Source organism: Drosophila kikkawai, chromosome X, assembly GCF_030179895.1.
Source record: "Drosophila kikkawai strain 14028-0561.14 chromosome X, DkikHiC1v2, whole genome shotgun sequence".
Taxonomy (NCBI): Eukaryota; Metazoa; Arthropoda; class Insecta; order Diptera; family Drosophilidae; genus Drosophila; species Drosophila kikkawai.
Genome location: NC_091733.1, coordinates 3,023,387 through 3,045,244, shown reverse-complemented (window position 1 = coordinate 3,045,244; position 21,858 = coordinate 3,023,387). Strand labels below are relative to the sequence as shown.

General features: G+C 41.9%; 1 protein-coding gene across 5 annotated transcripts in view; it reads left to right on the top strand.

The window, feature by feature from the left end:
* Positions 1-21,858, top strand: part of LOC138929155 (uncharacterized) — a 229,375-nt gene that overhangs the window by 11,687 nt on the left and 195,830 nt on the right. Inside the window, exon 4 of one of the 5 annotated variants that reach the window (XM_070288368.1) lies at positions 20,574-20,679. The exons of the other annotated variants lie outside the window; for them this stretch is intronic. Coding sequence (XP_070144469.1) covers positions 20,574-20,664 — 91 coding nt within the window. The 3' untranslated portion in view covers positions 20,665-20,679. Of the gene's footprint in view, positions 1-20,573; positions 20,680-21,858 lie in introns of those variants that run through there. 5 annotated transcript variants of the gene reach the window in all.

Here is a 21,858-nt window from a genome sequence, read left to right as displayed (position 1 = left end):
CCTTATTCACTAGATTACCCTTAACCCGGTGAACACAGGCCAGGGAGCCCTGACGGGCAACCGACGATCCTAGTCTGGCTGACATAGAAAGACAAGGGAGAACCGACTAGCTGGCTGGCTACTACATATAGAAAATGGCGCCCAACGTGTGGGGCCGATAGCCGTATACCTATCGCTGTATGTTGACTACATAATTGTGAGGCTATGCCACAACCAACTTGGGGCAGGCAACAGTGATACTTCTAGACACCAAAATCTAAGTGCAGGATACTAGAATGAAACTCAGTTTCACGATTTTGCTCTAATAATTGTATTAGTGTCTGCTGAAGTTTAGTTTCAGGTCTTTTCAGTTTATGTAATGATCACTAAGAATTCGGGGCCGGAATCGCGATCTTGATTCGAGTAATCTACGGATTAGGTCGACCACTCAGTTTGAAGTATTCATGTAATCTTGGAAGGATTGAAAGTAACAATAAGTAGAATTTATTTGCGGATTTGGATGAATTTGAATTAGGTCTCTAGGAATTGCGATTATATTTCAAGTAATCTACGGAATAGTCGACCAGAACCAAGAGTTCACTTGATATCTCATTTCCATGAATGTTCTTTAAACTTGCTTTTAGACTACGGGAATTTGTTCAATGGAATTGCAAAGTATTGGAGGTACTTCGATCTTTGACCGGTTCAGATAATGTAACTCAAGAAGCAAGCAGTCAAACTATATTTTTTTTTTATTAATTTTGCTTTGAAATTCAACTTTTTGTAAGCTATCAAGAAATATAAGGAGTTTAATTCACATAGCGAGCATGCAGTCATTATAAGATCAATCACGAAACTATTGAATTTATTTGTATATAACCAAAATATTTAGCGATATGTCAGTACGTCACAGCAACGTCGATTTATCTGCCGCAGCAGGCGGCGAAATTGCAGCTTGTACAATTTGTACGCAACCATTGAGCGCAAGCGATTTAACAGCAACTACTCCTTGCGGTCATACATTCCACCATCAGTGTATCAGGGATCATATGATTGATTCCAATGGATGTCCAATGTGCAATCGAGAATGCACAGCACAACAATTGTCCTTGTCGAACAACAATCTTTTAGCGGAATTGTCGGCTGCTGATCGAAGATTAGGAGGTACTAATACTGTCAACAACGATTTACTGGCTTGCAGTGTGTCGATTGAGCATACGAACAGAGGTAGAGCAGGCGGAAGAAGAGGCAGGAATACAGGTCAACGCCGAGGCGGCGGACAACGAACAGGAATGACGCTGAGGTCAGGTCGCAATAATCCAGCGAACCACCTCGAGCAAAGTCTTGACACAGATTCTGTAAGAGATATTTCTAGGGCAGACAATTTAGAGGACATAGAAAGAGTAGTACAGACAGCCATGCAGGCACAGCAACAACTCATTAGGCAAGAACTTTCAGAGTTTATACGAGCGCAAGTAGCGAACCTACAGATTGGTGGTTCTGCTCAAACTCCGAATAGGAGAATGAACGATAGACGAGATCAACCAAGGGAAGCTCATTCAGCAGAAACGGTTTACCATGATATTCATCTAAACACTCAGCGCGTCGATAGATCGGGTTCTACAGTTCCGCCATAAAAGGTGCCGAGCATCATTCAGAGTTGGCACATCAAGTTTGATGGATTAACCCGTCCTTACAGGCAGAAAAGTTCCTTTATCGCATACAGGCATTAGCACAGCAAAATTTAAATGGGAATCGTCAGCTTCTATGTGACCATCTCCATTTATTTTTCGTTGGCAAAGCGAGCGAATGGTACTGGAAATTCCACCGTTCGTTTCATCAGTTTAACTGGATACTATTTTGCAGAGAATTTCGGAATAAGTTCAAGGAGAGTGACTCGGACATGGACATTTGGGAGTTCATAAACAGTAGGCGTCAAGCTGAAAAAGAACCTTTTGAAGACTACCAATTCCAAGTAGAGAAACTTGTGTCTCGCTTGAGCACTCCGATCTCAGAAGAATCGTTAGTGAGGCTTCTTATTCGACAAGCGAAACCTTCACTACGATATGAACTTATGCATTTGCGTATAGACACGTTAGCTCATCTCAGGGAGGAAGCCCGTACGCATGAACAATTTTGTAGGCAAATGAAAGCTCAATCAGTCAGAGGTGTCTTTTAGCAACGATCTTTTGTGTCTCAAATAGAAGAAGAGTTTGATGACAGTGAAACAGCTGAAGTTGCGGCTATGCAGCGAAAGCAACTTAAGTGTTGGAATTGCGACAAACTTGGACATCGTTTTGATGATTGTCTTGAAGTTCGCACCATCTTTTGCTACGGGTGCGGAGTAAAGAATACGTTCAAGCCAAGGTGTCAAAAGTGCAACCCTTCGGAAAACTATCCGATGGATGCGCCGGTCAAATCTTGCCACACGTCGCATCCGAGACAGTAAATTCTGATAGTGGTACACAGACAGAACCATTAGTAATAATAAACCCAGACGAGTCAAATAACAAACCGGACGAATCTAAACCAATTAATGTCAATCATTACCAGCCATATCATGTCAGAGTAGCGAATTACGCAGCCGCAAGACAGCGAAGCTTCGGAGAAGTCAGTTCTTGCTCCTGCATTTGCAAAACAAGACGTTCAACCAAGCGTCTGCGAAGTTTTTGGAAGGCAGTTCGAGGCAGATGCCAGAAACTAATTTCCGCAATCTTTATGAAGTTTGATAATCGTGTTTATACAGATATCAACATTGACGAGCATAAATACCTAGCTTTGTTGGATTCAGGTGCATCCATAAGTTGCATCGGTGGAGCAGCAGCCAAGGAGCTAGAACACCATCCTAGAATGCGTAAATGCTCAGGCAGAATTCGAACAGCAAACAACTCGAAAAGTACAGTAGTTGGAAGACTCGAGCTAGAAATTGTCTATCGGGAAGTTAAGAAGCCGATACAGTTTTTTGTAATTCCGGAGCTTGATCAAGATGTTTATCTTGGTATAGACTTCTGGTGAATAGTCAGCTTATTCACTTCCCTAGAATCTAGACATAAGCGAAGTTTAGGTCCTTTCCTCACGAGAACACAGTTAAGGATGCATATCCACTACCGCACATAGACGGTATACTTAGTCGTTTACCTCCCGCACGCTTCATCACAGGCCTTGATATGAAACACGCGTTTTGGCAAATACCTCTCGAGGAGAAGTCCAGACAATATACCCCATTTACGATACCGAACAGGCCGTTATACCAATATAAGGTTATGCCTTTTGGTCTCTGTAATACGGCCCAAACTTTGTGTAGATTGATGGATTTGGCTATCCCAGCAAAATTGCGTACGAGAGTATTTGTCTACATTGACGATCTCTTAGTGCTTTCTGACGATTTCGAATCTCATATGAAACTGTTAGAGGAAATAGCAGGTTATCTCCGTGACGCGAATCTAACGATAAACATAGCCAAGTCAAAGTTCTGCATGACCGAAATCTCATATGAAACTGTTAGAGGAAATAGCAGGTTATCTCCGTGACGCGAATCTAACGATAAACATAGCCAAGTCAAAGTTCTGCATGACCGAAATCAAATTTTTAGGCTTTGTCATTGGTGATGGTGAGCTGAAAGTCGATCCAGAGAAAGTAAGCGCGATCGAAAATTTTCCTGTACCCACTTCGGTCAAACAGTTAGGCAGATTTCTTGGGTTAGCCGGTTGGTACCGGCGTTTTGTGGACAACTATGCCGCAATAGCCGTACCACTGACAGATTTGCTTAAGAAGAACAAAGTTCTTACATGGACTCATGAAGCAGAGGACGCATTTGTTCAACTCAAGTCCAAGTTAATCTCATCTCCAGTTTTGAGAACACCAGATTTCAAGAAGCCGTTTATACTGCTTTGCGATGCAAGTTTATATGGTCTTGGGTGTGTCTTAGTTCAAGAAAACGAGGAGGGAGTCGAACTACCAATAGCATATATGTCTGAAAAGCTGTCTAAAGCACAACGAAATTATTCGGTTACCGAGTTAGAGTGCTTAGCTGTAATCAAGGGCATCAATAAGTTAAGAGCCTACATTGAAGGGCAAGAGTTCTGTGTGATTACCGATCATGCTTCACTTCAATGGCTAATGCGACAGAAGGATTTATCAGGACGTCTAGCCAGATGGGCCATTCGTCTGCAAGGATTTTCGTTTACGATTAAACATCGAAAGGGATCTGAAAATGTCGTAGCTGACGCGCTTTCGCGACGCGAAAAGGCAGAAGTGTCGAGCATAACGGATCTTGGACCAATTATCGACTTGAATTCGGATGATTTCAATTCAGCACAGTACGTCGAACTGAGAAAAAGGATTCAGGACAACCAGTCACGTCTTCCTGATCTCAGGGTCGTGGACAAATTTGTGTATAAGATAACTGAACAAGCTAAGGGAGAAGTGTTGCAAGACGAGTCATGGAAGCTTTGGATTCCAATGAACCTCATCGACCAAGTACTAGCGCGAGCACATGATTCACCCGATGCTGCTTACATTGGCATGAACAAGATGATCGAAAAGATCAGACGTCATCTATTCTGGCCAGGAATGGTTACTCAAATTCGTAATTATGTCTCAGATTGTAGCGTTTGTAAGTCAATAAAGAGCCCAAACAAAGTTCTTAGACCACCTATGGGTAAACCCGTTACATCTGATCGTCCATTTCAGCGACTATACATGGATCTTCTCGGTCCATATCCAAGGTCAAAGAAAGGGAACATAGGACTTTTAATTGTAGTTGATCACTGCACTAAATTCCATTTCTTGCAGCCACTTCGGAAGTTTACATCTGAAATGATTTGTGAGTATCTCGAGAAGCACGTATTTTACACCTTCGGTACTCCAGAATCGATACTGACCGATAACGGATCACAATTTAAATCGGGTTTTTTCAGAGCATTTCTAACCAAGTTCGGAATTAAACAGATATGTATAGCAATTTATTCGCCGCAAGCGAATGCAAGCGAGCGTGTAAATAGGTCGATCCTAGCCGCGATCAGAGCTTATATCGGTTCGGACCACACGAATTGGGACTTAAATATCGATGTGATAAGTGCATCACTAAGATCAAGTATTCATAGGAGTACAGGGTTTTCCCCGTATTTTCTTTGTTTGATTATGAGTTGCTTCGAAATCTGAATTCATTATCCGACGATGTAGCTATAAAAACAGCCGACATGTTACAGGTAGCGAGACAGCAAGCTAAAAAGAAGATTTCGGAATCACAACGCTGCAATTGCGTACAGCTAACTTCTAGAGTCAGAGTTCTCGCTCATTTCATTTTTGGCATTGATAACGACTTTCGAAGAAACGAACCCAGCACAAGGGGTAAATGAAAAGGGCAAGTGAAAAGTGCAAATGAAAAGGGCAGTGTTTTAGTGCATATTTTTGTGTAGGAAAGAGACTGAAGATACGTCGACCGGCAACTTCAGCGCCAGAGCGGCAGTATTCCGCCAGTTCTCGGGTGTTGGTCACCGGCTGGGGGACCATTTTGGAGGTCGCTGGCCAAGATTGGCGCGACAACTGCCGTATTCTTTTGGACGTGCCGCGTGTTGGTTGCCACGTTTGAGGTTGGAATCGAACGGCGCGCGAGCACGCCCAACACCAATCGGACTTAACCTCAAATTTTGAGCTACACTTCGGCCGCGACAACCGTGTGCCACATGGAGGTTCGGATTTAACCTTAATTCGACCTGCCGTTCCCAATCAGCCAATCCATCCCAGGCGTGGAGTCGGAGTACCCATGCGGGTTAGGCTACCCTAAGGAACGCGAGGAGGAGGAGAAGGAGCTACGAGCTTCTTCAGAAGCAACAACGATCGGTTGATCGTTGGTTTTGCTGCCGTAAATCGGAGGAGGAGAAGACGATTGAGAGGCGACGCTAGCCTACACTTTACGCGCACGTGCCACGTGCGGCACCATAATCCAGAGCGGGATGAAATAAGGAGAACAGACTTGTCGTCTGGCATGCGAAGACGCCAAACCCTTCGTATGCGGTGAAATGATCAGGAGACCGGGATGAGAATGCCGCAAGGAGGCATCGCCATGTGCAGAGCTACAGCCAATCAACGTTGACGTGTGCTGCAGATCATGTTCTTTGTTTAGGGATTTAAAGCCAATGTGCTAATGTGTAAATTTAATTCATTGATAATTGCGTAGGCAATATACTTTTTGTATTCAAGTAATGTAAATTTAGAGTCGTTTGATCAAGCAACACAAAAATAATATTTGTCAGAAGTTAACAACCTTTTTGATTAAATCTAGCACAGCGTCTTCGATGGGCCCACCGAACCTGCTTCAACCTGATTTGTGAGTAAGTGAGATCTCTCCTTATAAAAACACATTGATTTCTGACTTTACAAATATATTGTATTTTTGTGGGTGCATTTAAATAACGAGACGCCATTGGTCGAATGACATTTAAATAATTTTTTTTACAATTCGATTAAGAGTAAATTTTAAAAGCATTATGATTAGGAGTTAAATACATCGTAAGCAACAATAAGAATTTTAGGAGCGAATAAGAATTTGTAGACGATAAGATGATGCGTTTTGATAACGTTTTGTTATTGTTTTGGGCATTTGGCCAATATGATTGAATTTATGCGATTCTTTGTTTTGATTGATTGATCCTTTTTCCAATATGTTGGAGTAATTTAAAACTTGTATTAAGGGATAACCGCAAACATAATCTCTCGAGTTATCATGGCAGGGAGGGTACAGAAAGGTATGGCGAATAACAGCTAGCCAACCCTACTCCTGGAGTTCTCTTGATTAGCTTACCTGTCCGTCCGCGTATATCAGAATCCGAGTATATCCTTTGTTGTTTTGAACTGTAGATTACAGTTAGTGCACAATCCGACGAGCTTAGCAAAGAGCGATGCTAGAAGTGCACGAAACCGAATCTCCTTATACACTAGGTTACCCTTAACCCGGTGAACACAGGCCAGGGAACCCTGACGGGCAACCGACGATCCTAGTCTGGCTGACATAGAAAGACAAGGGAGAACCGACTAGCTGGCTGGCTACAACAACGATGCTTCCTGAATCGTCGTAATTCTTGTTGCCACAAATTTGTCCTTTATTGTGGTCGGGCTATTTATCCAGGAAAGCACAATTTCGGAATCTGCCCAGAAATATGTAGGAACTGCTTGCATGGACAACTGTTCCTTTACCGTGGACGTTAACTGCGCCCCAAGCACTGCAGCCTTTAATTCCAATCGAGGAAGGGTTATTGTGTTTATTGGTGCCAAATGCGATTTTGCACATAGTAGTTGGACCGTTACCCTCTTATCCTTGTGAACTCCTCGAAGATATACTGCTGCTGCATATGCATTTTCTGAAGCGTCTACAAATGTGTGTATTTCCTTCGTCGTTGGTGTCTTCCCTTCGAAGACATGTCGTGAAATTTTTATTTCATTCAAAGCCTGTAAGCTTTCTCGGAATGCAATCCATTTCTTCTGTAGATGTTCCGGTAATTCTTCGTTATAGTCAAATTTCTCTTTGGTCAGACCTTGCATAAATTGGAGAGAATAGTCCAAGAGGATCAAATATTTTAAATATTTCTGAGACTACATCGCGTCACGTTATTTTGAAGTTTGTGGCAACTTGTGTTTTGCCGCAAAGTTTGTCGATCTTGGGATTCCAAATAATTCCAAGAGTTTTGACACTGCAATCTTCATACGCAGTATCTTCCAACTGAACTTCAGGGATTATGTCATCTTTGTTTAATCCCTGTAGTAGTTGATTTCTGTTTGCGCACCATTTCCGTAATTTAAACCCAGAACTTAGCAAAAATTTGTTTAGCTCAGTTCTTATCTGCAGGGTATTTTTAAGTGCATGAGATCCAACCGGATAATGCTGCATTTGTTTAGTTGCCAAATGTTCTAAGCACTTCGTTGTTAAGTATGGTGCTGATTTTGTGCCATATGTCACCGTTTTCAGACGGTAATATTTTAGCGTTTCCGATGGGCTATTTCTCCATACTATCATTTGATAGTGTTGATCCTTTGGATTAATCCAAATTTGCCTGTACATTTTCTCAATGTCGGCAGTGAATACATATTTGTGTATTCTAAAGGGTAACAATATCGACATTAATGAATTTTGCACTGTTGGGCCTTTGGGCAACAAATCATTTAATGACATTCCAGAGGATGTCACTGCTGATGCGTCGAAAACCACACGTAATTTTGTTGTGTGACTCTCTGGTTTCAACACACAATGATGTGGGATGAAATAGTGTGTTCTTGGTAAATTTACTAAAGGAACTTCTTTCATGTGTCCAAGCTCTTCATATTCCTTCATGAAGTTTATATAGCCTTCTTTGATCACATGATCTCTCTGCAGCCTTTTTTCTAGGGATAGGAATCGTCGCGTGGCAATGTCACGACTCTCCCCCAGGGCTGATGTATGCTCCAGAAATGGTAACTGGACGATGAATTTTGAGTCTTGTGTTCGCTGAATATTTTCTAGGAAGTGGGCCTCACATTGCCATTCAACTGGTGAATAACACTTCTTTTCGGGTTGAAAGTTGTCAAGCTCCCAGAACTTCTCTAGTTGCTCATCTACTTTCTTTGCCTCCGTGAGAACTGCACAAATGGACTATGTTCTTCCTTCATTTAATATTTTTCCAGCTACAATCCAGCCAAGCTTGGTATTTTGTAGTCGTGGTAGTCCCTTGTGGAGGTGTAGACTCTCTGATAGCATTATTTCAAAATAATGCTCTGCTCCAATCAGCAAGCCTATTTTTCCTGGACTTCCGAAATTAGGGTCAACCAACGTGATGTTCGGGATTTTCCAATTTTCCGTCGAGATTGGATATGTCGGCTGATCAGCAACAATGTGAGGCATTACCATCGCTTCCAGTCTTGAGACAAAGTTTCCATATTTTGACTTTATCTCTACATTGACTCTGGAGCTTGACGTGTGTGCCTTTCCACCTATGCCGTTTATTTTAAGCATAGAGTTCGTGGTTTTCAATGACAATTTCTGAATTGCTCAATCAGAAATTGCATTTATCTGGGATCCAGAGTCTAATAGTGCTCTGAATTCAGGCATTTGTCCATTGTTGCCTACGACGATGACTCTTGCCGTGGCTAGGAGGACGTAGCTTTCTTGTCTGCCATTTACTGATGCTGCAGTAATGGTCTCTTGGTTGTCAGCAACCTTTTTAAGGTGCAATAGTGTATTATGTCATTTGTTGCATGTAAAGCAATTCCTCCTTGTGCATGTTTTGGAGCAGCGATGGGCACGCAGTGGCTCAATTTGCTCACGCTGCTCAAACCGTTATCTTTTTTTCGGAGGCGTCAGCATGTCGCACAATTGCAGATACACAAGTGCAGTGCTCGCGACCAGCGAACCGTGAAGATTTACAAAAACAACCACACTGACCTTTGGCGCAGGTAGCGAGCACATCCCCGCGATCCCGAGTTTGCAACAACAAAACACAAGCGACCCGAACTCGCACATCGTCCCAAAAACAAGAACAATTTTAAAGGGAACTGTGCGGCTAGCGTTGACTTCTGCACTAAAGAAAAAAGTTTGGATTTCTTTTGCAGTCGTTTTTCTTAGGCGGACATAAATGCACGTAAAAATGGCTGAAGATATTGATCTACTCAAAAAGTTTTTGTCAGTGTATTTTCTCGGCTCGCACATTCTGTGTGTCGCGTGAGTGCGACGGTTCGCAACGCTGGGGGTTGTTGTTGTTTTTTTTTCAGCGAGCTGCTGCTCAAACCGTTAGATCTCGTTCCCATCGCTGTTTTGGAGGTATGATTTGCACTCAGACATTTAACACATAATTTGTTCTTTTGCGTCCAGCTAAGTCGCTCTGCTGGAGTCTTTTTTAAAAAATCATTACATTTAAAAATGCTATGATTTGGTTTTTTGCAAAAGAAGCAATTGTGCTTCTGCTCCTGCAGCACACGTGATCGGCTTTTTGATTTTTTCACCGGATATTGCCTCCTGCGTGAGAAATCTTTGCTCCAAGAATTCCAAAAATTCCTGTATTGATTGTAAATTCCTTGTATCTGGAATTGACTGCTCATACAGCAAGTGTGTTTGGCGATCCAATTTCTTTGTTAATAAGTGTAAAAGGATTGGATCCCAATTATCCGTTTTAATTTCAATATTATTTAATGCAGATAATGTTTCTTTTATATTATCATGCAGTGCCTTTATTCCTTTTGCATCTTTAGATATGGGTGCGAAATCTAACAATTTTTGGATAAGAATGTTGCATAGCACTCTTTTGTTGCTATACCGTTCTTGCAACATTTTCCAAGCTGTCGCATAATTGCTTTCTGTAAGCGACAAGTGACGAATTAAACGTCTCTCCAATTAAATTAGTTGTTAAATACCAAATTTTTTGAATTGTGGGTATTGTTGATTCATGAATCATTTTCTTGAACAAGTCATTAAATTGTTGCCATTTTAGGTAATTTCCATCAAATTTGGGAATCGTTACCTTTGGCAACGGTAATGCTGCCGCCGTAGGGGAACTGGCTACCGTCGCAGCTTTCCTTATTCCTCCAATTGTTTCTTGGAAGGACACAATGGCATCTTTGGCCATTAAATATCGGGAATCGTCATATCCCAATTCCTTAGGATTTTGAAATTTTTTGTGTATTTGGACATGAATGTTTTTAATTTCATTCCAATATTCAAAAATAATTGCCTCAAAATGTTGGCATGTGTCGAGCGTTACTTTGCCCATGATGCGCGCTCCAAGCTGTCGATCAGCGCCCTTTGCTCGCGAAACATGGACTCAATTTCTAGATCCTCTTCCGTAGATGCAATTGACTCTGTCTCAGTTTTTAATGCTGCTGGTATTCAATTACTAAATTTTTTATTTCGATAAAATAATTATTTATAAAATAATGATGGCTGCTTGATTCTCCTTTTAAAACGGTTCGTAAAATCGAAAAAAAAAAAGTTGCCCAATGAGAAGACCCCCTTAACGTTTTGCACCTGTTCCGATGCACTGCTTTCGAGACTGCTTGACCGCCTGTATCGTCTTCCACTATTTGACTTGCCAACTGATTGACCGCCAAAATCTGCTCGCTCCAGTTAGCGTCACTTTTTATGCTTGTCGCTGCTTGTCGGCCTGTGCTCTTCCGCGATGATCTGCCTTTACTGTCACCTCGCCTCTGCTTTTCCAGTCCCTGCCTCACGCTCCTGACTTGCTCCGCTCGCCTTTGCCTGACGCTGCTCCCAACGCCTTCCACAGATCAGCCTTTGCAAACTTCAGTTTTTCGTGACCGGCCCAATCTCAGACTGCCGCTCTGACAATAATTGACGCACTGCACCTGGACTTCAGCCGCTACATCCACATGCGTCTCCTTTGCGTGTCTTCTAAATCATATAGCTGTAATACAAACGTTCGATAAATTTTTAGAAAAAAAAAAAATTTAACTCGGCCATATTTTTCAGCCATTTTTGAAATATGGCCATTAAATATTATCTTAGAATTTCGGTTTTAATTTTATGAAAATCGGACGACTATATCTTATAGCTGCCATATAAGCGATCGGTTGATGTAAAGCTGGGAATGTAAAACTTTAACTGTCAAACTCCAAACATAATAAGTATAGGTAAAATGTAAAAAAAAACTCGGTTAGTAACAGGCCTGTTCTAGTTTCCACTCTGAAGTGAATTTGATAACATTTGCGGATTTTCCTTTAACATTAGCGAATTTCCCTTGTTGATTTAGGGACTCTTTGTTACATTTTCTAATGGTCCCTTTTGTTCCCAAGGAATATCAGCTGGCCGGTATAGACAAACGCGTTTGTTTTGCCTGAGTTTTGTCAATAGGGGGCTAATAAGATTTTGGCCCCTTTAGCGTCCAACCTAAGTACGTTAATTGGTTACTAGTTCATTACATAAAATTAAAGCATTCTTGGCCTTAAAATGTTAATTTGAAAAATTTGATATTTAATCATCTGTTTTCAGTGCAGTACTGGAAATTTTCGATAAGAAGTATTAGAAAACTCATGCGGATGTCAGCTGTTTTGCCCGTCCCAAATCACCCTTTGTGAAGCCTCTGACAATATCATAATATTTTTTTCATAAATAAGATGAAAAACTGATCCTGCGCTTGCATTTTATGCTTCCTCCTAATAGAAAATGTTTATTAAATAAACTTTTGAGCGTTATTTTTACTTACATGGATGAAATTTAAATTGCGTTTGCCAGTCAGCCGTGCATAGGTAGTGTTGTAAAATTTTTACAAGTAGTGTTGTAAAAGAGTTGCTGAGGTCAAGGAAAAAATCCCCTTCACAACACGCACAGTTTGTACAATAATTTTGGAGATATTTTGAACAAAAATTATTTTTTTAGCACACGTTAATAATAATTCTTATAATAGTAACCCAATTAGAACGACGATTGTTTCAAATTAATATGAAAAATATTCCATCGCTTTTTTTTAACGCTGACAACCCTTAAATGGTCCCTCCCAATTGCGACACAGCGGCGCACAGTAGCGCCTCTCGATCAATTATCGTTGCAAAAATCAAAAAAGTCATGTTCGCAAAAACGATTTTAACCATACTTATTCGACAGAAAATTTCCCAAGGATTCAGAATCTGCAATAAAATCTTGTTTAAGATTTTTGTAGAAGATATGAGCATTCAAAGTTGAACTTTTTTTCGTTTTTTGCATCATACCAATAAAAATGGTCGACTTTCAGGTAATATTACACAAAAACCATAAAACCAATGGTCATGGTTTTTACTTTAAATGATAGATACATTCATAAACTGTTTGTTTGTATGAGTGTTTGATAGTGTGAGTAGGCTTCGATGCCTGGCAAAATAGCACATAAACTAATTGCCTTGTTTGTGTCGCACCCAGCACTTGAACTAGGTGGACTGCAGCTGGAGGAGTAAAGATCTCTTTGAATTGCAGATGATTACTGACTTTATTGATTCAAACTTAACGATATTTATAGCTAACAAATGTGCTTGCATTTACGAATATTAATGATAAAGAATAATGTAGGTTGCTAGTGCATGCGGAAGAATAATGTAGGTTGTAATGGTATATGCAGAATGAGGCTATTGCTCCATCCCACTTCATCGCGTCAGCAGAATCTACATATGCGCTTGACCTGGTAATTGATACTTTATTTTGGCAGCATATGAGAGTGCTGCGACTGACGAATTACAGATTATGTAATGTTATGATTATGAATTATATATATATTGCAGCGACTGAACATTCTCCCGGCCGTTGAACGGGTGTTCAACCTTCAGTGATGTCGAACGAAAAACTCCGTGGGGTATATTCGGGTGCTGGCTGTTCATTTGTTGTCCGGGGATTGGGGCTGCATTGTGGTGTTCTCCAATTGATTCGTCGATATCGTAGACTCAGGGTCACGACCAGTAGTATTGATATTGATAGTGCCACATAGGCGGCTACTTGATGATGATATACAATGCTGACTTGATTTTCGAACTTCGCATCCTTTAGCTTGGCCAGTTGTTGTTGTAGGGCATCTAATTCGCCTAATTCGGCGTCGGTTATCTTGGTTGTTGATTCTCCGCCTGGTTTCGGTGTCTCTTCTATGTTAATCTTGGTGATGTTGCCAAAACGAACATATGCTGCCGTTGTCTCGCTGCGCCTTGTGCTAAATGTACTAACACTGATTTTTGAGTTGCGCGCCGTGCAACCTGCGGCGAGTGATAGTAAGCCTGTTCCTTCTATTTGTACTGTGGAGGGAACTCCCTTGCATACCGCCTTTAGTGCGATCGGACTGTGGGTTGCAAACATCCATCTGTTTCGTTGATGTGTTGCTGACCATATTAAATCGGACTTCGATTTAGCAGTCTCACATTCCGTTTCAGTCATGTTATTGAACAACTGAAATTCATATCGATTATCTACGCTAAAGGTAGCTTGATGATTGATGCATATGTGTTCATACTTTGGCAATTGTAGACATTGATCAAACTCGTCAGTAGTTAGTCCCATGAATTGATCTCTACGGGCATTGACAGATATAATCATTATTTTGAGCTTGAATTCATGCCAGCCTACTGCCTTCCATGCTGGGATGGGGATGACGCTGAAAACTTCTTACTGCGCTAATGTACTTATGGCAGCGTTATTTTGAAGATAACATGGTCAGTAGTTGTTGTTCCCTCGGCATGCATAATTCGATAGAGTTGTATTACGTGATTTGAAGAGACTGGCAGCTGTTGATCCGGTGGGCTGTGTTCCCTAATCTGATCAAGTTGATCCCTTAATTGTTGGGGAGAAACTAGCATGGGGCTATTTGTTTGGTGGCGAATGTCGGTAAGAATGTTGGTTATTTCATTTTGCATTCGCTGCATCCCACTTGCCAGTAGAGTGAGCTGGGCTGTCAGGACCATGAATGCTTGTTGCAGATAGTTGCCTTAATATTTTCTTCGTTCTCTGATGAGAGCATCTATTTATCGTTCTATATTTCGGATGCGGTCGTTGGTAGCTGAACTGCTTTTCCTTACCACATTTATAGTGGAATCCAAAATCGATGTTCGGTTTGTAGCGCTTGTAGTGTGGCATATGTAGACTGACGTTAGCGCCATCTAGTTCGGCTAGGGGTTACCGCCACTTTTTGGCATCTGGAATGAATTGCATTTTTTCATACCAAATTTATTTAAGACGTTATTAATGTAAGCAGTTTGACTTAATTCAAATTTACCTTTCCATCTTTTTATTTATATCCCAATAAAATATTTGATTTCCCCCAAGTCAGTCATTCTAAGTTTACCTTTTAAATAGTCCTTAAATCTGGACATCGTATCTAAATTTGAAGTGGCTATGGCCACCTCATCCACATATAATAACAGATATATATGTCGGGGATGGGGGGTCAATGTTGTCAGCCATGGTCGTTTCCTTTTCTTTGTATTAAGCGCAGTGAGTCGCAATGACTGAGTAGTCCGTCCGCTTTCCCTGACAGTCTCGCTGGAACTGACTTGCACTTCTCCCTTTCTCTACTTTCCTCGTCCTTCTCTACTCGTCATTGCGCCACACTCGGTAGGGAATACTCTCTTCATCCCCACCACGCTCTTTCTTAATAAGTTCTCTTCCTATTCTCTCGTTGTTACTTATTTTACTCTTCATTTATTTCCATATTCGATACACTTGGAAGCTTACAAATAGTAATTCCATCTAACATTTCAGGGTAATCTCCGACACGGCCTTCCTGACTATAACACGACCTCGTGTTGCTTAGTTCTACATAAAATTGGCCTCAACCTTCATTACCATAACTTCGCAATAATCATCACTTAGCTTCTTTACTCATACTGCTCTACATAACTCTTCAAAACCCATCAGACATTAACTTAGCAGGATATTCCTTAACACACCGTTTAGAGTACACGCTCTCTTCCGCTCAAGTTCAATCGTCTGGCTACCACTGTACCAAACTCTTGCCAGGCTCTTGCTGCACACTTTGCAACGCTCACACGCACCTTTTGCGTCACGGTCTCTCTGGACCCTCATAGCCTTATATTCCACCAACGAGTGCCTCAATCGGCGATCTCTCGCTTACACTTTCAGTGTCTTCAAATGTTAGTTTGGCAGGATAATCTTTCACGACCATAGAGTACATGCTCTCTTCTGCACAAACCCAACAGTTTGGATATCCATCAGACATTAACTTAGCAGGCTATTCCTTAACACATCAATTAGAGTACACGCTCTCTTCTGCTCAAGTTCAATCGTCTGGCTACCACACACACATACCACAGTACCGGACTCTTGCCGCACCTTAGCGACGCTTCACACAATCATTCAAATTTAGTCCCTGTGTATGGCACCACCTAAACCATCTTAAAATAGAGATCTCTTGCTTTGATTTTATGATACCTACGAGTGCCTCAGTCGGCGATCTCTCGCATTCATCTGCATCTACCTCAACAGGCATCGCAGGCAACTACTTAAAATTTCGCTTACTCGACAAATTTCTCAAAACATATCGGCCACCATCAAGCTTTTCTATAATGACAAAGGGTCCTCTTCGGATCCAGCTCTGTTTGGTGCCGTTCTTCATCTTAAGTTTCCATCTTCATTCCTTTATCCTTTTCTTTCTTTCCTTTCTCATTCTTAACAACTCTTCCATTTTAAATTGATCTTGCCTTCAATCTTAGTGCTCTTCCTTTTGCACCATTTTACCGACAGCTCAGCAAAACACAACTTTAAACTTTTCTTTGTCTATACTTTTCTATGTCATGTGGTGGTAACAAGCCCAGAGGATGGGTCCGATTGGCATCTCTTAAGGACTTGCATTGATTGCACTACTAACTGTGCAGTTCGCCGCAAGTTGCACCCTGCCAAGAGCATCTTGCCATTACCTCTGATATCCTGGTATCCAGCCAGATGACTACTTTAGAGTTTTACACATTATACAACTTTCAACAATCTTTAAACTTAGTCATTTCCAAAAACATTGATAAATCTTGCTGAGTCTATTTTTATTTCAACCCAAATACATAATGGATTTATAACTTTTTATTAATAATCAACCAACAAAATTTAAGTTACACTACTGGCAGACAACACTACCTCACACCTCTCTGTATTTTTTTTAAAACCCCTCTTCGTAACTCAATTTAATTTCAATTATCTTTAGTTGTTTATAAACTATATCAATAAATCCTGAAATCAGTCACGTGAATTCTGGACACAAAAATAAATCCACATAATCTATTTTAAAATCACACGATTTTAAGTATGGCCACCGATGATGCACTTAATTTCAATATTTTCCGCAATGATTACATTTGTAGTCAGTATAGACTACGAACTCTCATCTGAGCAAATAATGTCAAAAATGTTAGAATAATAGTACGCCAACCAATGTTTCCAATTCATATGAAGGCTACTTGGACTCCACAAGACACATAGTTCTACCAACATAGTCCACCAACATAAGGGTCTCCATTAATTACTTAATTATTAGTATTGAAACATATCCACAAAAGCTTACACCTGTCAACCAAATAACGATTACAGGCTCATATGTAATAGCACTAAAAACGTTCGTTATAATTTCTGAAAATCGTAATTTCACGTAAAGGTACTTGAAGTTAAAGAATCGGTTTCCCGATCTGAGAAAATCGATGCACAAATTTTGAAAATAAGACGCCAATTCTATAAATGGTCTTACGCCTAATTACACCGATTAAAAAGACGAATTTTTGACGTAAGAATTTTCTAGGAATTGGGTCTGATTTCTCTACCGCGCACCTCAAAGCCCAGACACTGCGGAGTAGGTTCGAGAAACCCACATTTAGCAACGTTAAATGAAAACCCTGGTACAGTCAACATATAATACAATTTTCATTCCTCGGGAAGCCTAATCTTCCGAGCCTGCCATGACCAACACGTCATCCATTCAAGCCATCGCAAACAATTATGCTAAACCCCAAATGCTTTAACAATTACATCATAAATATAGGAGACGCATTCTTTAGTTCAAGCTGCACTGCTAAAGATTCATATTGACCCTCCGTGGTCACAAACGCAGTTCTTTCTATCGAATCTGAAATCAATGGCAAGGGACATCTATCAGATACTGTATTTGTGTGTAGTTCTTTATAATCAATGCACAATCTCTCACTACCATCCTTTGTTTTTATTTATTATTTTTTCGTAACCATTAACATTGGGCAAGCGAAAGGAGAACAACAACATTGCTTTGTGTCCAAGTTTTCCACAACTATGGAATTTTATCGGCGTTTGCGTCTTGAACCTCTTCTTTTCCGTGCCTTGCTCCATTCCAGCGTATTCAGATTTTTTTGCGAACGTATGAGCTTTCAGTTGTTGTTGTAGCTCTGCACGTGTTTTTAGATTTGTTGTAAACACTAATCTCTGCAGTCTGGAATCAATTTGGGATGTATGAGCTAGGACCAACGATACAGCAATTTCTTCGTGCGTCATTCCTTTCCACTTGGTCAAGAGTGATGTTACCAACCGGCTGGAGTACACGGAGAGGCATTCTTCAGGATTTGGACGTCCCTTCAGCATGTCTAGCAACAATGCTGCAGGCGTCTCGTTGCCTTCGTAGCGTTCCATAAACAATTCCTTGAATTGTGTCCAGCTCATCCCAGGGTAGCAAATTTGCGACAGCCACTGCGATGCGCTACCGTGAAGCGACTTGCTGAGCGTCATTACCAAGGATGCACCTTCTTGCGGATGTTCAGATAGAATCATGTTCGCCGTTTTGCACCATGCTGCTGCGTCTGCGTCGGCAACTTCAGGGTCGAAAGATGGTAGCACTGCAGAAACGGCACGTGTGCCAGGCGTCGACGTGGACTGCGCAGCTTTCAAAAGTTCAAATCACTTTGCTTTGCGCTTCCAGAAGTGTGCGCCAGCCATTATCCGGGTTGTCTTGTAGGGGTGGTGATCCCACTTCTGATGTCGGGGATGGGGGGTCAATGTTGTCAGCCATGGTCGTTTCTTTTTCTTTGTATTAAGCGCAGTGAGTCGCAATGACTGAGTAGTCCGTCCGCTTTCCCTGACAGTCTCGCTGGAACTGACTTGCACTTCTCCCTTTCTCTACTTTCCTCGTCCTTCTCTACTCGTCATTGCGCCACACTCGGTAGGGAATACTCTCTTCATCCCCACCACGCTCTTTCTTAATAAGTTCTCTTCCTATTCTCTCGTTGTTACTTATTTTACTCTTCATTTATTTCCATATTCGATACACTTGGAAGCTTACAAATAGTAATTCCATCTAACATTTCAGGGTAATCTCCGACATATATTTTTATTTATGTCTCCTTTATCAAGAAAATAAATGCAATGATCTTGTGCGGATTCAGGATAAATCCTAATGCTGAAATAGTTTTTAGTTGCGTGCCTCAGGTTCAGTACCAGTGGCAATGGACGCCGCAATAAGTACAATACCAATTGGGCTGCGGAGAAGTGAATACGCAAAGAGTTCTTTTCGTACTGATTTTATTGGATACTGCATGGGGTTTATATACATGTTTTCGGGTCAAAGGGTATTTACTTAGGTCTACTTTTGGGTTACATGGGTTTTTCCTATAAAAACATAAACAGCTGGATACAGCCATGGGAACTACTTAGATAACTAATTCCTGCGACGTCTGCATGCAATTGGTGTGAAGAACGTGACCGATCGCGGGATTCTGTTTATGGCCCGGGTATCGCGAGTTTCCCGAGTTTATTTAGGTAGATGGGCAGCGTCCAGATGCAATCTTATCAATAGATGGCTGGTGGCAGCTGCGAGCAATTATCTTCTTGACGAAATTGTACATTCTCCCGCCCGTTGAACGGATGTTCAACAATCATCAATGTTGACTGTAAACGGTTGAGATGCGAGAGTAGCCATAGTTGCAGACGTAGTATGGCCTAGTTGATTTTGTTGAGTTACTTGCCATTTTTTAACGAAATGAATGATGCTAATAATCATTACGAATATTAGTCCAATATAAATGGCGATATGATGATGCTCAATAGCTGAAAGACTATGTGGTAGCCTGAATGTGTCCTTCGGGAACAGTTCCATTTTCCTCTGTAGCAGCTCATTGACATTTAGAGTCCTTACATCGATTGAATTCGTAGTATTGGAGCTCTTTGTCATAGTTTCTGTTAAGTCGATGTCTCCAAAACGAGCATATGATGCTGTGAGGAGTCGTCTGACTCCCCACCAATACTGGCGGCGGCATTTAACAACAGCCCTAACACCGACCACCCGCGCCAGCAACGACGGCAACAACAACAGCCTTAACACCGGCCATCCGCGCCGGCAACGACGTCAACAACACCGGCCAGAACAACGGCCACGTCATCAACAGCGACGTCAGCAACAGCGGCCAGCGGCCTCAACACCGGCCCGAGCAGCGGCCACAACAACAGCTCGCTCTCGCAGACAACAACAACGACAGCCGCCACGTCATCAATGGTGACGCCATCAACCAACGGCCACAACACCGGCCGTCGACGTCATCAACAACGGCCAGAACAGCGGCCAACAGCAGCGGCAATAGCAACGGCCAGCGCAACAGCAGCGAAAACAATAGCTCGCGCCCGTAGCCAACAACAACAACCGCAGCTACGTCATCAACAGCGACAGCGGCAGCGCGCATCAGCAGCTCTCAAAGCCAACAACAACGGCGGTCAGGAGCCGGCAGCGACAACAACAGCAGCCGACGGCAATAACAACAGCCGCCAACGCTCATGGAGAGCTATAGCCAACGGCAATAACAACTGCCGTCAACGCTCATGGAGAGCCGCCGCAGCTAGCAGCAAAACCAAAACAAACCGGCAAACGCCCAAATTATTCTCGCTTTGTAAACTAAGTCGTTGTAAATAATTTTTGTAAAATATTTTAAGCACTTCTCACTTAGTAAACATAAGCTTTGTATAGAATCATTTCGCACTCTGTAAATATAAGCTTTGTATATATAATCATTTTTCCCATTTTTCGGTATAAAATAAGCCATGTATATTTAAGCAGCCAAGTTTCATAATATAGTCATTTATTAGCTGTACAAAAGTTAAGCATAGACAAGAGTTTATAGTTATCTTTGGTTCCCCGTTCTCACATCTCTAGATCCCGCACACACACACACACACACCTACACTCGGAGAGCAGAGAGAGATATTCACCACGAACAAGTGGCCACGGAGTTAGCGCCGTATGAGAGCAACGGAGAGCGAACATACGATCGAGCGCAAAGCAACCCCGAAAATTGGCACGCGCCAACGGGCGAGAGCGAGAGGGAAGCTGATGCACCGAAATGCAAGAGCAATGGAAAATTACCAGCGCGGCCGAAAATTTGGCAAAGCCGCGTGGCTGGATTTAGTTTTGCGGAGGCGACGAAATCGGATAGACGTGCGAGCGGACGACGTAGTTCTTTTTCAGCGAAGCCAAAACGGGAGTGTTTTGTTCACGCGACGGAGTTTTCTGCGACCAACGAGGGCGGAAAAAGTGCATATTGACAGTGACAATTTATACCAAGTGCCCAACGATCGTGAGGCAGCCAGTGAAGTGCAGAGAAGTTTTCTCGACGGCCAAGGAGGCAAATTCTTTTGGAAGCGGACGGCGAGGACGTGGCGGAAGCAGCAGCCACCGGCAGGCACGTGTGTGTGTGCGGAAATACGGAGACGAGTGAGTGTATAGGGAGGATCGCATTTTGGCCAGCGGGTATATGTGTGAATAGAAATTTCTCGATGGCCAAGATGCGGTTTTCGCTAGAGTAGGCTAGAAATAATGCCCCGAAATCTAACCTTGTTTTTTTTGTTAAAAATCCCTGCAAACTTTATCAAATAAAACCAAAACGAAAACTAAAAGAAAAATTCTGGAAAAATACAACTTGATTTAAATAAAAAAAAGAGCCCAAATGAAAACTGAAAACTAATTAAACCTAAACTCGTACGTATTTATATTTTTGGTTCTTGCGGGGGATGGCTGAGTTTCGCCTACACTGGGAGAAATTCTCCTCTGAACTTTTATAATGAGACTTAAGTAAAATTTTATTTATATATATTTTTGCTCTCGCGGAGAAGTTAATCACTGACCGCCACTTCCGAGAGGCCATATGCTGCCCACAGTGGGAAAAAAAAATAAAATGCAGAGAAATTTAAAAACGAGAAAAATTAAATAAATTCAGGAAAAGCCCTCTTAAGTAAAACTTTCGGCTCAAAATCGAGCCCAGCTCGCGAGGGAAACGACCCACAATCACGCTGGTCATGAATTACGTAGAATATTTGCCCAAAATGCCTAGATCTTAGGCCATAAACTCTGCCCTAGGAAGCGGTGGTCCCCAAAATCGACCCCTCTCTCGGTCTCCTTCTAGCGAGTGCTATGGGTCCGACCCAAAACGCGCTCCGACGAT